The 17,249-nt window shown below is 35.8% G+C and overlaps 1 protein-coding gene across 1 annotated transcript in view; it reads right to left on the reverse strand.

Moving 5' to 3' along the window:
• LOC117331615 (protein-serine O-palmitoleoyltransferase porcupine-like) overlaps positions 1 to 17,249 on the reverse strand; it is a 36,630-nt gene that overhangs the window by 8,413 nt on the left and 10,968 nt on the right. Inside the window, exons 6-12 of the mRNA XM_033890425.1 lie at positions 16,767 to 16,876; positions 15,711 to 15,839; positions 8,382 to 8,476; positions 3,652 to 3,728; positions 2,759 to 2,822; positions 653 to 738; positions 3 to 107 (exon numbers count right to left, since the gene is read on the reverse strand). Coding sequence (XP_033746316.1) covers positions 3 to 107; positions 653 to 738; positions 2,759 to 2,822; positions 3,652 to 3,728; positions 8,382 to 8,476; positions 15,711 to 15,839; positions 16,767 to 16,876 — 666 coding nt within the window. The remainder of the gene's footprint in view (positions 1 to 2; positions 108 to 652; positions 739 to 2,758; positions 2,823 to 3,651; positions 3,729 to 8,381; positions 8,477 to 15,710; positions 15,840 to 16,766; positions 16,877 to 17,249) is intronic.

Genomic DNA, 17,249 nt, shown 5'->3' on the forward strand with positions numbered 1-17,249 from the left:
ACCTTGTCTTGTTCCTTGCTGCTATCAAACATGAGCCCAAGGTATGCCAAATGGAATATTGCTATCAGCCCAAAACACACATTTGTCAGTAGTACTAATGGATGATACTGCAAAGAGAAAGACAAGAGGCCCAGAGGGCCTGTACCTTTCACATGGATATTTCAGTAGTCATAGCAAAGTGCACTCATATTACAAATAATTTCCTACTTTTTGAGTTACTTCTCTCAACAATGGTTCAAACCAAATTGGACAGATTTTAATGTTTTTCGCTTTCTTTTTTCTATTCCAAGGGAGTCACACCCTCCGATTATATAAAATTAGATCTCATTTGCCAAATAATACACCAGACCAAATCTCATCAAAATCAATTTAGTTGTTCAGGACTAATAGCTATTTGAAGTATCTACCTCTAGTTCCCAAATGGGACATACCCCTCCAGCCCCAAGGCAGCAGCACTTGTCATATATACAACATTATATCTCCTTTGCCCAATAATGATTGGACCAAATTTCATCAAATTCCATTCAGTTGTTTTGGACTAGTAGCGATTTAAAAGAACTATCTCTATTTCCCCTATAAGGCCCCACACCTTTTTGTGTTTAATTATAAGAAAAATACATGTTAGTGAAGCAGCTGAGGAATGTTAACTTACTGAAGTGTAGTCATGGCCACAGTTGTCAGGGCACTTCTTGGCTTGAATACAGGCATTGAATATCCTGGATAACTTATTCCTAAAAACTGCCATTAAAGAAAACAGATTGATGTATAAGCAAAGCACTTTCAGTGATTTAGACAATTTCAAACTAAAAACTTAACAATTCCCACAAATTGTGAAAGTTGAGTATGATGTGTATACAAATAGACTATTTTTTTTTTGCTTTTACACTTTAAACTTTTAAGATTTAAAATATTTGAGCCATGTGACCTTGAAAATTGGTCAAGGTCATTTCAATAAGCTGCGTACTTCTTCATCCCAGCATGTTATAATGGCCCAGTATCATGACCATCGATCTAAACTGCAAAGAGCCATTACTCTTACGATCAGATCAATCTCAAGATAAAAAGCTCACAGCGTTCAAATATTCTTAATGCTCACAAGGTCAAATAGTACAGAACAAGCATACTGGGTATCAAAATAAATAAAGCAAAACATTTCCCCTACCAACGCCCGCTAAAGAAAGTAACAGTGACCTTGACAGACAAAAGGCGATGGCAATAGGTCACATGAGTGAAAAAATTAACACTAGAAAATGGTCATGAAATCTGTATCCCCTGACTTCCAGTTTGTTGAAGCTTTAACTAAAAACAGAATTTAACAAAAGTAAAAAAACAGGTCAATATTTGAAAAAAACAACAACAAACAAACAAACAAAAAACAGACGATGAAGGGTAACACTATCAATACAAATTGACTGGGAAAAAGATGTGGGAGCAATGTCAAGGGTAATTATTACATCCTCAGTCAGTCATATTGTATTTATAGTATAACACGTTTAGTACGAACATGCTTATAGCGATTTGATGGATATTGTAGCTGATTCTCAATTTCTGATTTCCCACCTATTCTCCCTCTTACCTCTATGTAATTCTATATTTATATTGTGAATTTCACATGGCGAAATATTGTATTTATCGAACCAATTTAGCGGTCCTTTCGGCTGAAATTCCGTGTTATTTCAACACTTTAGTACGAACCCATCTTCCGAAGTCGGAAAGTCATGCCCTGGTGATCACAACCATGTCACCGAGAGGTGCCCGAGGGCACATTTCAGGGTATATATTTGTACGGCTATTGAATTGGTGAGTTGTGTTTTCAATGACTACTCAATAAAGTGAGTTGTTTTATCGACGTTTCTGTTGAGTTGTCAATCCATTGTTAGATGTCTTAGTGTGTACACAGTGTATGTATGTTTTGCAATGGCATTATTATCAAGTGACTGAGAGCTAGTAAAAAACGACACTGCCGGGATCATGCAAGGTCTCCCGACCAATTTCGTCAGTAATACTACGGAGATGACTGCAGATGTTGTAAAAGACGTTCTGAATGTTTCGGACAGTGAAGACGAGGAGAAAATAGAGACAGAGAAGGAACATTCCGTAATCAGTGGTGCTACGACGAGTGACTATTTACACGAGATAAATCGTTTTCTGGAGTCTCAAAATGATACAAAAAGTAGGTCAGATCCTTTAGTACTTTGTACACACTTGCCTCACGCGAAAATTTTCATCAGAAAGTTATAACTGACTTAAAAGTAATCGCATCGCTTTTAATTTGTACTTGTTTGTTTGTATTTTTATTTGAATATTTTCATACAGAGAAGATTTAAGAGAAACAACAATAAAATTTGTAATACATGTAATACGAACTATCACTATAATAAACTGATTCAGTTGGTCCCCTGGGATTCGCTATAACCGTGTTTTACTGTATAAACTAACATGAATGGGAACAAGCATCAGAAGTCAAAATGGCCACTGGCAGCCATCTGGAATATCAGATCAAGTTCAAATTGTCGCATGAAATACAAGGACCCATAATGAACTTGAACTAGAAGATCTTTTTAAAAAATGTGTAGCAATAAGAATTGTGACCAATTGGCTGAAAAAAGATACAAACACATGTATGTTTATAAAATTACATTCTTTTAAACAACATTCCTCATTTCTTAACAAAATTGACAGACAAAAAAAATGGACATTATAATCATACATGTAATATTAATGTAATTTTGTTATCCATTGAAGTGTATAAACTCACCAAATTCAACATATGAATAAAATCCTAGTGAAAAAAGAACAGCAGCAAGCTGGAAATTCAGACCCTGAAAACAGAGTAGCAGATATCATGATATGATCAGATTAAAGAATTTTTAAGGTTTTAGTAGTTATACAACCCTAAGGGGGTCATCATTCACCAAATAATGAGTTTGCATACTTATCAACTTCTGAAACCTCAAATGAAGGAGATCTCCCCCATTCCACATCCCAAATGAGGCTAAAGGGTGTGAGGTTAAATGTTTTGTCATTGAAAGGGGATGTACCAGGAAAACTTACATAGTGTAAATTACCTCAGGTTATTATTGAGTACGTTCTGATAGCTTCTTAAGTAAAAACTATTCATATAAATGATTTCTAAAAAAAGGAAAAGAAAAAAAGAAATCTTATGGAGAGGAGCTTTATTTTGTGATTTAATAAGTCACTTAATATATACATTTTAAAATATTATAAGGTAGTTTTCGCACACAAAAGAGAACAAAAACACAAGACTTTTTTTTGTTATGAATTAATTCTAAAAGTAAAACTTATTTGTCAAATTATCTCCTACCACTGTTTCTTAAATAAAAATTACTACTTTTTGCAAATAACAAGTTTTTTTTCTTAAAATTTGCTTTGATCAAAACTGAAATACAGATTTTTAATGACAGTTTAAACTTCCCTCTTTAATCGAAGATGATGACATATTGTCATTTTCACAGGAGCATTTAAATCTGTTATATAGCTGAAAAAATAAATTATCTTACATTCTGTTCTTGTAAATCTATCTCAATATTTGGTGAAAAGTTATAATGACTGCAAACACTAAGCAGTTAACAATAAATGCCTAAGTTATAGGAATATTTTCTAAATTGAAGATAAACTTAATCCACTTACATGAAGTAAAGAACTTGCAGTGTATGTAAGAATGACAGCAACAAATGTTCCAAACACCCGGGACGGTTTGAACACATCTGAAAAAAACAAGTCCCATACCAGGTAGGTCTTAAATTGAGGTCACCTGAGTTCTGATATATAAATACAGGTACATTTGAAGTTGTTTTTTTTAAATTTTATAAACAAAGTGCCAAAATAAATAAATAAAACTGCCTTATCCAATATCTCCAGTATACAGATTTAAGACACAGTACTATATTCTAGTAACTGTATCTCCAGTATACAGATTTAAGACACAGTACTATATTCTAGTAACTGTATCTCCAGTATACAGATTTAAGACACAGTACTATATTCTAGTAACTGTATCTCCAGTATACAGATTTAAGACACAGTACTATATTCTAGTAACTGTATCTCCAGTATACAGATTTAAGACACAGTACTATATTCTAGTAACTAATTATGGTACAGGCACATCTGATAACTTTAGGCTATCATATCTGAGTTCTGAGAAGACATTTTTAAAAACTTCAGTCAATCTGCCTCCTTTTGACCTATCCTTTAGGCCCCTGGGAGGTGGGGACTATAAACTTTAAAATGTTACATGATCTTTGGCCATGGAAGATGTCTGTAAAATTTTATTAATATTGATTGAGGATTTTTTGAGAGGTAGATGAACATTTAAAACTATTTTTGGAAGCAACATAATGGACAAAAGGTGACTGCAATAGATTGTTTGAGACTTTGTGTACTCTTGTTGTTGAAGTTTAGACAGTGTACTCCTGTTGTTGAAGTTTAGACAGTGTACTCTTGTTGTTGAAGTTTAGACAGTGTACTCTTGTTGTTAAAGTCTAGACAGTGTACTGTTGTTGAAGTTTAGACAGCGTACTCTAGTTGTTGAAGTTTAGACTGTGTACTCCTGTTGTTGAAGTTTAGACAGTGTCCTCTAGTTGTTGAAGTTTAGACAGTGTACTCTAGTTGTTGAAGTTTAGACAGTGTACTCTTGTTGTTGAAGTTTAGACAGTGTACTCTAGTTGTTGAAGTTTAGACAGTGTACTCTTGTTATTGAGGTTTAGACAGTGTACTCTAGTTGTTGAAGTTTAGACAGTGTACTCTTGTTGTGGAAGTTAAGATAGTGTACTCTTGTTGTTGAAGTTTAGACAGCGTACTCTTGTTGTTGAAGTTTAGACAGTGTACTCTTGTTGTTGAAGTTTAGACAGTGTACTCTTGTTGTTGAAGTTTAGACAGTGTACTCTTGTTGTGGACGTTTAGACAGTGTACTCTTGTTGTTGAAGTTTAGACAGTGTACTCCTGTTGTTGAAGTTTAGACAGTGTACTCATGTTGTGGAAGTTTAGACAGTGTACTCCTGTTGTTGAAGTTTAGACAGTGTATTCTTGTTGTTGAAGTTTAGACAGTGTACTCTTGTTGTTTAAATTGTAGACAGTGTACTCCTGTTGTTGAAGTTTAGACAGTGTACTCTTGTTGTTGAAGTTTAGACAGTGTACTCTAGTTGTTGAAGTTTAGACAGTGTACTCTTGTTGTTGAAGTTTAGACAGTGTACTCTTGTTGTTGAAGTTTAGACAGTGTACTCCTGTTGTTGAAGTTTAGACAGTGTACTCTTGTTTTGGAAGTTTAAACAGTGTACTCTAGTTGTTAAAGTTTAGACAGTGTACTCTTGTTGTTGAAGTTTAGACAGTGTACTCTAGTTGTTGAAGTTTAGACAGTGTACTCTTGTTGTTGAAGTTTAGACAGTGTACTCTTGTTGTTGAAGTTTAGACAGTGTACTCCTGTTGTTGAAGTTTAGACAGTGTACTCTATACAATAGTTGTTGAAGTTTAGACAGTGTACTCTTGTTGTTGAAGTTTAGACAGTGTACTCTTGTTGTTGAAGTTTAGACAGTGTACTCTTGTTGTTGAAGTTTAGACAGCATACTCTTGTTGTTGAAGTTTAGACAGTGTACTCCTGTTGTTGAAGTTTAGACAGTGTACTCTAGTTGTTGAAGTTTAGACAGTGTACTCTAGTTGTTGAAGTTTAGACAGTGTACTCCTGTTGTTGAAGTTTAGACAGTGTACTCTTGTTGTTGAAGTTTGGACAGTGTACTCTAGTTGTTGAAGTTTAGACAGTGTACTCCTGTTGTTGAAGTTTAGACTGTGTACTGTTGTTGTTGAAGTTTAGACAGTGTACTCCTGTTGTTGAAGTTTAGATTGTGTACTCTTGTTGAAGTTTAGACAGTGTACTCTTGTTGAAGTTTAGACAGTGTACTCTTGTTGTTGAAGTTTAGACAGTGTACTCTTGTTTTTGAAGTTTAGACAGTGTCCTCTAGTTGTTGAAGTTTAGACAGTGTACTCTTGTTGTTGAAGTTTAGACAGTGTACTCTTGTTGTTGAAGTTTAGACAGTGTACTCTATACAATAGTTGTTGAAGTTTAGACAGTGTACTCTTGTTGTTGAAGTTTAGACAGTGTACTCTAGTTGTTGAAGTTTAGACAGTGTACTCTAGTTGTTGAAGTTTAGACAGTGTACTCTAGTTGTTGAAGTTTAGACAGTGTACTCTAGTTGTTGAAGTTTAGACAGTGTACTCTAGTTGTTGAAGTTTAGACAGTGTACTCTTGTTGTTGAAGTTTAGACAGCGTACTCTTGTTGTTGAAGTTTAGACAGTGTACTCTTGTTGTTGAAGTTTAGACAGTGTACTCTTGTTGTTGAAGTTTAGACAGTGTACTCTTGTTGTGGAAGTTTAGACAGTGTACACTAGTTGTTGAAGTTTAGACAGTGTACTCTTGTTGTTGAAGTTTAGACAGTGTACTCTTGTTGTTGAAGTTTAGACAGTGTACTCCTGTTGTGGAAGTTTAGACAGTGTACTCTTGTTGTTGAAGTTTAGACAGTGTACTCCTGTTGTTGAAGTTTAGACAGTGTACTCATGTTGTGGAAGTTTAGACAGTGTACTCCTGTTGTTGAAGTTTAGACAGTGTATTCTTGTTGTTGAAGTTTAGACAGTGTACTCTTGTTGTTTAAATTGTAGACAGTGTACTCCTGTTGTTGAAGTTTAGACAGTGTACTCTTGTTGTTGAAGTTTAGACAGTGTACTCTTGTTGTTGAAGTTTAGACAGTGTACTCTTGTTTTGGAAGTTTAGACAGTGTACTCTAGTTGTTAAAGTTTAGACAGTGTACTCTTGTTGTTGAAGTTTAGACAGTGTACTCTTGTTTTGAAGTTTAGATTGTGTACTCTTGTTGTTGAAGTTTAGACAGTGTACTCCTGTTGTTGAAGTTTAGACAGTGTACTCTTGTTGTTGAAATTTAGACAATGTACTCTTGTTGTTGAAGTTTAGACAGTGTACTCTTGTTGTTGAAGTTTAGATAGTGTACACTTGTTGTTGAAGTTTAGACAGTGTACTCCTGTTGTTGAAGTTTAGATAGTGTACTCTTGTTGTTGAAGTTTAGACAGTGTACTCCTGTTGTTGAAGTTTAGATTGTGTACTCTTGTTGTTGAAGTTTAGACAGTGTACTCCTGTTGTTGAAGTTTAGATTGTGTACTCTTGTTGTTGAAATTTAGACAATGTACTCTTGTTGTTGAAGTTTAGACAGTGTACTCTTGTTGTTGAAGTTTAGATAGTGTACACTTGTTGTTGAAGTTTAGACAGTGTACTCCTGTTGTTGAAGTTTAGATAGTGTACTCTTGTTGTTGAAGTTTAGACAGCGTACTCTTGTTGTTGAAGTTTAGACAGCGTACTCTTGTTGTTGAAGTTTAGACAGCGTACTCTTGTTGTTGAAGTTTAGACAGCGTACTCTTGTTGTTGAAGTTTAGACAGTGTACTCTTGTTGTTGAAGTTTAGACAGTGTACTCTTGTTGTTGAAGTTTAGACTGTGTACTCTTGTTGTTGAAGTTTAGACAGTGTACTCCTGTTGTTGAAGTTTAGATTGTGTACTCTTGTTGAAGTTTAGACTGTGTACTCTTGTTGAAGTTTAGACGGTGTACTCTTGTTGAAGTTTAGACTGTGTACTCTTGTTGAAGTTTAGACTGTGTACTCTTGTTGAAGTTTAGACTGTGTACTCTTGTTGAAGTTTAGACAGTGTACTCTTGTTGTTGAAGTTTAGACTGTGTACTCTTGTTGTTGAAGTTTAGACTGTGTACTCTTGTTGAAGTTTAGACAGTGTACTCTTGTTGAAGTTTAGACTGTGTACTCTTGTTGAAGTTTAGACGGTGTACTCTTGTTGAAATTTAGACAATGTACTCTTGTTGCCATTGTTAAGACTGTACTGTACTCTTTATGAGGTTTTTAAATATTAGCCACACTTGTGAAACATATTTGGTAATACTGAAGACCCTGTTAGATATCCTCCATATTATTTTAATGAAGCCTGTGATTGATCAGTAGGTAGAGTTTTAGATTAAATACAGTCTTAGATGATGATCAGGAATATGTAAATCAATCCCCCCTGGACAGTTTGTAGTGTGGAGGAGACAGAGATCATAGACCCTCATGTGTTGTCAGGCTAGGGTGGTGTCCTTTGGCTAGGCACTGAATTAATTACCCAAATATCTCGATAACAGGCACTTTACTGTACAATGTTTAGTAATGTTAGCCACCAGCTACTACAAGAAAGATCTTGACTCAAAATGATTCTGGCTGTTCATGGAGTAATAAAACCAGCCAAAATCATTTTTTTTAAATATAACATTAATGACTGTATGTGCTCATACTCAAATAAACCTTTATAACAAACACTTACATGTTTTCAGCCAGTAGTGCATTGGAAGGTTCCAGTAGGTCACAACTTCTACCAATGATCTCGGCACTTCTATATAATGGGGTTTGGACACTGACCTACAACACAAAGGAACCACATCGTGTACAGACTACCCAATTTTGGTGGAGTGACTTATATGATACAGAGATCACGTCATTCTCAATACTCCAGGAGTAAAGCTTACTTTCTGTTTTTCCTTTGAGAGTGAAAACAATCTTAACCCCTGGCTGTATACTAGAGTACATGTGTACAAAGGTTCTGCATGATCATTCAAATCGTTTGAGTAGTTGAACTTTAAATTAAACATCTCCTGAATTGGCAAAACAAAGAACAAACAAACCTATTTAATCAAAATTTGTTACAGTTTTACATTATTTGTTTCTTCATTGTCAAAAGGCAAAACTTAGTGCATGAACAATTGATACTCATATTACAATTAGTACTTATTAGCCTGAAAAAGAAACAAAAATAAAAGGTTTAGTGATTGTTGTAAAACAAATAAACTTTACATTTTAGTGAGTCTAGCATTTCTTAGTTATATACAAATGTATCAATCAATGCATAGCTTACAAGATCCTTAGGAGTTTCATTTTATTCGCAAGTATCTAAAAACATAATCTGGTGTGTGTTAAGAATTTTTTTTTTTTAAACCTGCAGATCTAGACATTTTATACTGCTTCCTGAAATGTATTGAAGATGACAAGGTATTGGTAGCTACCATTAGCACATCAATATCTTGTAATCAGCAACAGACTGCCTTAACATTTAAGTATTTAAATGCTTTTTTACAAATACACAAGTTTTAAGTTGACATATATACCTGATCACTTTGTGTTGAATAGACTTAACAATGTATAATTAATATAATGTACAGTTGATTTCTCGCTTGATTAGGCTTTGTATAATGCAAGCTCAATAGATGTGGTTGGCAGCACTCTCTATGTGTATGCATACCTACGTGTTTTATTGGTATCATAGACAGTTTTTGCAATGCTCTATATAGAACTAAAGTGTTTAGCATACACTATTGAATCAAACAGCGAATATCACACAGTGGTAAATTTAAAGGTATTCCCCATTGTTAGTGTAAATGTGTATATCATTGTAAACATGTAAGGACATGATCGGTGCGTTATGTGAATCGATACATACAGCTAAGTCTTGTCTTGTCGAGGGAAATCCCTCCTTTTACATAAACACTGCCATGCATCTGTTAGAAGTAACAAATATCTGGGACACAATCAACATGTGACTAGTTATTTACAGGACCATTATGTTAACTTGTATCATACATATGGCAAGGTTCATGCGGACTACATTCCTCACAGACTGAAAATGATTATGATCAACATGGAGACGGTCGGAATATAGTTCTTGTAAGGAGTGTCAGTGTAATCTACTTCCCTGTTCACTAAAATATCTATAGTGACTAGCTTTTGAGTGTATATTTGAGAGGATTTTATTGGAGGCAATTTAAAATTTCTACCAGCTTTAAACTAGCTCCACACAAGCCACAAATTGTATAACAATGACATCCAAGTCTGTAGAAGGCAGCAGTGATATCAGATGCCTTGTGGATCAGTTGGAGGAGCAGCAGTTAACTCTCAAAAGGGGCATAAACACAGCTGAGGAAAAACTGCAGGCAAATACCATCATATTCAAAAATCTGAAGGACGAGATCAAAGTCAAAGGGGAGAAGTGTAAGGCAGACATGGATTTGATAATAAGCGAGTATGTCAAACTTTGTGAGAAATTTGAAAAAGAAAATGAGGACATATTGACTGGTCACATCACAGACCTGGAGGAGAGGTATGGACAGTCAGTGGAGCTGGTCTTAGACTGTAATCAGGCCCTTAAGACAAGCCAAGCTGTCCAGCTGCCTGATGAACATCTACAAGTACCACCACAAATGCCACAGCTCCCTCCTGCCAAGTTTGACCCTTGCTCGGAGAGTATGTATAGTGACCACCTCAAACAAGCTTTAGGGAAACTAAGCAATTCTACAGACAAGAACATTTCACATCAAAGCCTGAAAGAAAAATCTGAAGGGTCTGCAGGCAAAGCATTGCTCAAATCAGCAGCCAGCTCACACACCCCGGACAAATTACTTGATGCACCCCGGATCCTGACTGAGTTTAAGTGTCCAGGTCGTGTGTCTTCTATCTGTCCAGCCCCTGGAGGCAAGGCCTGGACACGCCACGCCCAGACCTTGACCCTCCTGGACAAAGGGGGACAAGTCAAACACAAGGCAGAGTGTTCTGACTGTGTGACAGATATAAGCCTCTCTCCCAACACAAATAAACTATGGCTGTGTACCTGGGGTAGGAAGATCATGACCTGTGATCCCAGCTCACTCACCGAAAAGTTTACTACAGACAGTGTTCCTTGGTGTCTTTGTGTGACTAACACAGATCAAGTAGTCATTGGGATGAAGCACAAGATAACGATGTTCACTGGTCAAGGTCAAATGGTACACACAACCAGCACCAAAGAATCAGGAATCATTCGACCGGAACGCATTTCCCAGTGTTCCGTGACAGGAAACATTGCCATAGTGGATACTGACAACAAAAGCAACAGTCTCATTTTGGACAGCAGTCTTAAAGTAACATATAACCACATTGGTGGAGGAGCTATGGCCTCGTCTATCCGTCCAAATGACCTTGTGTATGATGGCTACGGTAACCTGGTACTGGCTGACATAGACAACAAAAGTCTGGAGCTGCTCACAGGTACAGGAGAATACCTACACACCATCCAGGTATTGTCAGGACCTGTCAAGGCTGTTGGAATTGACAAAGAAAATGTTCTGTGGGTCGCATTGTACAACAAACAGAGGGACAGTTACCAGATTCAAATACTACAGTACTATAACAGTGTAAAGTGAGCTCCTGATTACAGCATCATTACTTTATCGGGGGGGGGGGGGGGGGGGGGGGGGGAGAGGGAAAGATGTTGTAATGAAGGTGGTCATTACTCTATCAGGGGGGGGGGGGAGGGAGGGAAAGATGTTGTAATGAAGGTGGTCATTACTCTATCAGGGGGGGGGAAAGATGTTGTAATGAAGGTGGTCATTACTCTATCAGGAGGGGGGGGGGGGGGGAAGAAGATGTTATGAAGGTGGTCTTTACTCTATCAGGGGGGTAGGGAAAGATGTTGTAATGAAGGTGGTCATTACTCTATCAGGGGGGGGGGGGGGGGGGTGTAGGGAAAGAAGATGTAATGAAGGTGGTCATTACTCTATCAGGAGGGGAGGGAAAGATGTTGTAATGAAGGTGATGTCACTTCAGTAACAGTATTCATTATTGTCTCACATACGTTAAAACATAACAATGATGTCACTTCAGTATTAGATGTTTATTATTGCGTCACATATGTTAACATATATGATGATGATGTCACTTTGGTATAAGATGTTTATCTATATATCAATGTCACATAAGTTTATATACCGTATTTGACCTAATAAGGGCGCAGGGTGCGGGTAATTGACAGTAGGGGCGCCCTTATTAAGATTAGTTATTCTGAAGTTTTATGAAACAGACTATACCTTATAGCAGATAATACCCAAGGCTGTGGAAACAGTAAAATATTCAGTCATAAATATATTCCAGATGAAGATATATATTCATTATCATATATTAAGCTTAAACATCACTTGAATATTCCTGTAAACTTGTAAACCATGCCAGCTGATCTTTAGACCAGAGAACGTGTGTTCCACCATTTATGTTCAAATGGAACTGTTTTGTGTTCTATTTATAGACACAGGTGATTTCCCAGATCATATCGGACATCGTTTTCTTTGACCTAATAATTGATTTACAATGTCTTTTACTAGCTTTCTGTTCTGAACAAAGTTATTTATCAATAAGAATTAAGTCTTTCACTTTTTCTTCAAATAATGATGGTAAGTTATTATTTGTATGTGTGTTTAGTTTCAGGTGCTCTTTGCACTGACATGTCATCTGTAGGAAGACAAAATGTGGCGAAAACTTGTGTTCCAGTTACTTAATTTGCTGAAGAAAATTGAACACATAAAATAGCAAAATTTTACATGAATTATTACTTTTGAACACCATTTTGACACTCAGTCAAAGATTGATTCCCTTGAAAAAAGGTAGGGGCGCCCTTATTAGGTCAAATACGGTATATCAATGTCACATATGTTTATATATATCAATGTCACATATGTTAACACATAATGATGATGTCACTTTGGTATAAGATGTTTATCTATATATCAATGTCACATAAGTTTATATATATCAATGTCACATATGTTAACACATAATGATGATGTCATTTTGGTATAAGATGTTTATATCTATTTAACATAATATACATTGTATGTAATCATATAACGGTAGATGTCAGTACAGTATCAATATGTAATTATCTCAAATATCAATTGACGTCATTTATAATCATCATCAATTATCAAAGCCACCCATAGATAGATCAATAAGCCTTGTTTCATTGACTTATTAATTTTGTAGAACTGGCAGCTGATAAATATCGATCATCCCAATTCTTAATCATAATTTATTCCTTTGACGTCGAATGAAGATCACAGCTAGCTACAGTAAAATGACTCTGGGTTATACAGAATGTTATAACAAAATGGTGAACCTTTGTAATGGCCACATGGAACACAAGATAAGTCCACATTTGAAGTAAAATGTTACATGAACAATTTTCCACTTCTATCTTTACTTCTCTATTCTGCGAAAATTATTATACTATGAATAATTTTGTAAAGATTTTAATACAATTGTGGCAAAACTATGTTGATTCGAACTGAAATGTGAAAAAAAATAACATGTGCAGTTATAGTACCAAATTAGTTCTCAAGATTTCCTGTCTATAACCCGGACTACAGCAGTAGGAGTTATCTCCCTTGTAATCACTCGCTTCAAAGCCCAGATTTCCTATACTTCGTTTATGCTAGCTACATACATTGTACATTTTGATGCCTATACACATGTACATGTATATCATTGCCAGCATAAGGAGGTTAACATAATTTACATATACATTATTCATTCATTTAGATAGTAAAATAATAATAATTATAAAGCAAGTGTCAAATATTCAATTATTCAAACAAATATATTTTAGTATTTTGAGGCTCTTGTTTGTTTGTTTTTGTTTAACGTCTTATTAACAGCCAGGGTCATTTAAGGATGTGCCAGATTTTGGAGTTGGAGGAATGCCGGAGTACCTGGTGAAAAACCACTGGCCTACGGTGGTGGAGGGCTAGTGATAAAGTGTCAGTACACCTTAACCAATCGGCCACTGCGGCCCCATTATATTTTGAGGCAATATTGATGACCAGAAAATATACCAATAAAAAATAACACCAATTATTTGCTTTCTGTATTAATTCAAAGGGTACAGTACACTTTCAAAAATTCAAATTACAAAACCTTTTGTAAGTTGATTACCTCAGATATCAGGATGCTTCAAGCTAAAGGAGTCCTCAATTAAAGGTAACACTTTTAAAAACTCTAATACTTGCTAGCACGTGGCCATGCTAATATCAATACATTAAACTTGGTCCCATGACTCCAAGTTCCTTGTTAAATTTTTTTATGTAGTTAATAAGTTCATGGATATCAGCATTTTAACTGTATAGTCAAATAGCTCCCTATTTGTGACTGTGCAGTTGAATGTTATGTCTACATTATTGCATATACTAAAATTAAGCAATGTTGAACTACAGTGAGCAATTGGGTAGGTTACCCCTCCATGAATATACACTCAGGGCATGTTACATAATTAGTTTGGGTAGGTTACCAGTTACCACTCTGTAAGTGTACACTCAGGGCATGTTACATAATTAGTTTGGGTAGGTTACCACTCTGTAAATGTACACTCACGGCATGTTACATAATTAGTTTGGGTAGGTTACCAGTTACCACTCTGTAAATGTACACTCAGGGCATGTTACATAATTAGTTTGGGTAGGTTACCAGTTACCACTCTGTAAATGTACACTCAGGGCATTTTACATAATTAGTTTGGGTAGGTTACCAGTTACCACTCTGTAAATGTACACTCAGGGCATGTTACATAATTAGTTTGGGTAGGTTACCAGTTACCATTCTGTAAATGTACACTCAGGGCATGTTACATAATTAGTTTGGGTAGGTTACCAGTTACCACTCTGTAAATGTACACTCAGGGCATGTTACATAATTAGTTTGGGTAGGTTACCAGTTACCACTCTGTAAATGTACACTCAGGACATGTTACATAATTAGTTTGGGTAGGTTACCAGTTACCACTCTGTAAGTGTACACTCAGGGCATGTTACATAATTAGTTTGGGTAGGTTACCAGTTACCACTCTGTAAATGTACACTCAGGGCATGTTACATAATTAGTTTGGGTAGGTTACCACTCTGTAAATGTACACTCAGGGCATGTTACATAATTAGTTTGGGTAGGTTACCACTCTGTAAATGTACACTCAGGGCATGTTACATAATTAGTTTGGGTAGGTTACCAGTTACCACTCTGTAAGTGTACACTCAGGACATGTTACATAATTAGTTTGGGTAGGTTACCAGTTACCACTCAATAAATGTACACTCAGGACATGTAACATAATTAGTTTGGGTAGGTTACCAGTTACCACTCTGTAAATGTACACTCAGGGCATGTTACATAATTAGTTTGGGTAGGTTACCAGTTACCACTCTGTAAGTGTACACTCAGGGCATGTTACATAATTAGTTTGGGTAGGTTACCAGTTACCACTCTGTAAATGTACACTCAGGGCATGTTATATAATTAGTTTGGGTAGGTTACCAGTTACCACTCTGTAAATGTACACTCAGGGCATGTTACATAATTAGTTTGGGTAGGTTACCACTCTTAAAAATATCATAGAAGTCAACAGATTTAAGCTATGGCAGTATTCATATTAACATCACAAATATTATAAAACTGAATTTCAACTTACCCTTAGTCTTTTTGTCCTAACTGAATGTGGACACATAGAGAAACTTACCCCTGGGTCTCATTATCCTAATTTAATGTTGACACACAGAGAAACTTACCCACGAGTCTCGTTATCCTAATTTAACGTGGACACGCAGAGAAACTTACCCACAAGTCTCGTTATCCTAATTTAAAGTGGACACACAGAGAAACTTACCCACGAGTCTCATTATCCTAATTTAACGTGGACACACAGAGAAACTTACCCACGAGTCTCGTTATCCTAATTTAATGTGGACACACAGAGAAACTTACCCAAGAGTCTCGTTATCCTAATTTAATGTGGACACACAGAGAAACTTACCCACGAGTCTCATTATCCTTGTAGAAGGCAGTCCTAAGTCCACAGAGTAAGGCAGTGGTCTCGGAAGCAAAGCTCACAAAGTAGTGACTAAAACGGAAAGACTGTGCATCTCGGTAAGCAAGTACCCATCTGAAATAACCAACAACATTACGCATCATATATTGACATGACACAACATGCTTATGATCTCAAGCAAAATCAGATACTGAAGTACTGAAGACACTTATTATGATGATGTCAGTATGATATATATCTTACTGCACATGAGTTGGGTACAAATTTCTTTCATGGTTTCTCTCTATGTAGACAATTTCGTGAAAATTTTCTGAAACTCGTCTTGAAGTTTCCTTCTTTTTTTTTTGCCTTTTTATCACGTGCACATGCATAGCTTCGAGAACTTACATTTCGATGTTTTTAAAAGTCAAAATTTGAGGTCTTAATCAAACAGAGACATGTTTTTATGTTACACTCAATTTCTGACTACCGCAGCCAATCAAACAGAGACATGTTTTTATGTTACAATCAATTTCTGACTACCGCAGCCAATCAAACAGAGACATGTTTTTATGTTACAATCAATTTCTGACTACCGCAGCCAATCAATACCGCAGCCAATCAAACAGAGACATGTTTTTATGTTACAATCAATTTCTGACTACCGCAGCCACTCAAACAGAGACATGTTTTTATGTTACAACCAATTCCTGACTACTGCAGCCAATCAAACAGAGACATGTTTTTATGTTACAACCAATTCCTGACTACTGCAGCCAATGAAAAACGAGGGTAAATATTACATTAGTCACATATACAAAAGTAAAGCACAAGCGAATTCAACGGACAAAACGCCAATTATGTGATAAAAACAAATAGTAGCCTGACTTCTCAGTTAAATTTGTTACATTTATTTTTCATGAGTCCTTATAACTCTGAATAACACAAATGTATATAATTATACAACTAACATTTGAGTCTAAACATTGGTGCTCTGGACGATTGTGTAAGAAAGACATACGATGGGTTAGTTTGAAGAGTGATGTGTTGTTGGTAACTTACTTGTAGCTGGAGCTTGGTATGAGCCAGCTCGTAAGGAGACAGGTTGAGTAGATCATACACACTAGACTGATAGCAACACTCTTGGCAACTCGAATTATCCACCACACATTCTGAAAATATAGATCAAGTCAATTTAGATAAAACGCTATAAAGCTATATATATATAGTCTTGTAGAATCTAAATCAAAGCTTCTACTGAAAGTCACAGATTAAAAGTTCTTATGTGTTAATTGACATTATAGCTACATCATCTCCTAATTTAAAAAAGAGTATGATGTATACAACATGTATACTTACAGATACATATAAACAACATGTACAGATATATAGCATGTATATATAAACAACAGGTACAAATAAACAACATGTACATGTATATAGCATGTATATATAAACAACATGTACAAATAAACAACATGTACATGTATACAACATGTATATATAAACAACATGTACATATATACAACAGGTACAAATATACTA

Source organism: Pecten maximus, chromosome 7 (genome assembly GCF_902652985.1).
Source record: "Pecten maximus chromosome 7, xPecMax1.1, whole genome shotgun sequence".
Lineage (NCBI taxonomy): Eukaryota > Metazoa > Mollusca > Bivalvia > Pectinida > Pectinidae > Pecten > Pecten maximus.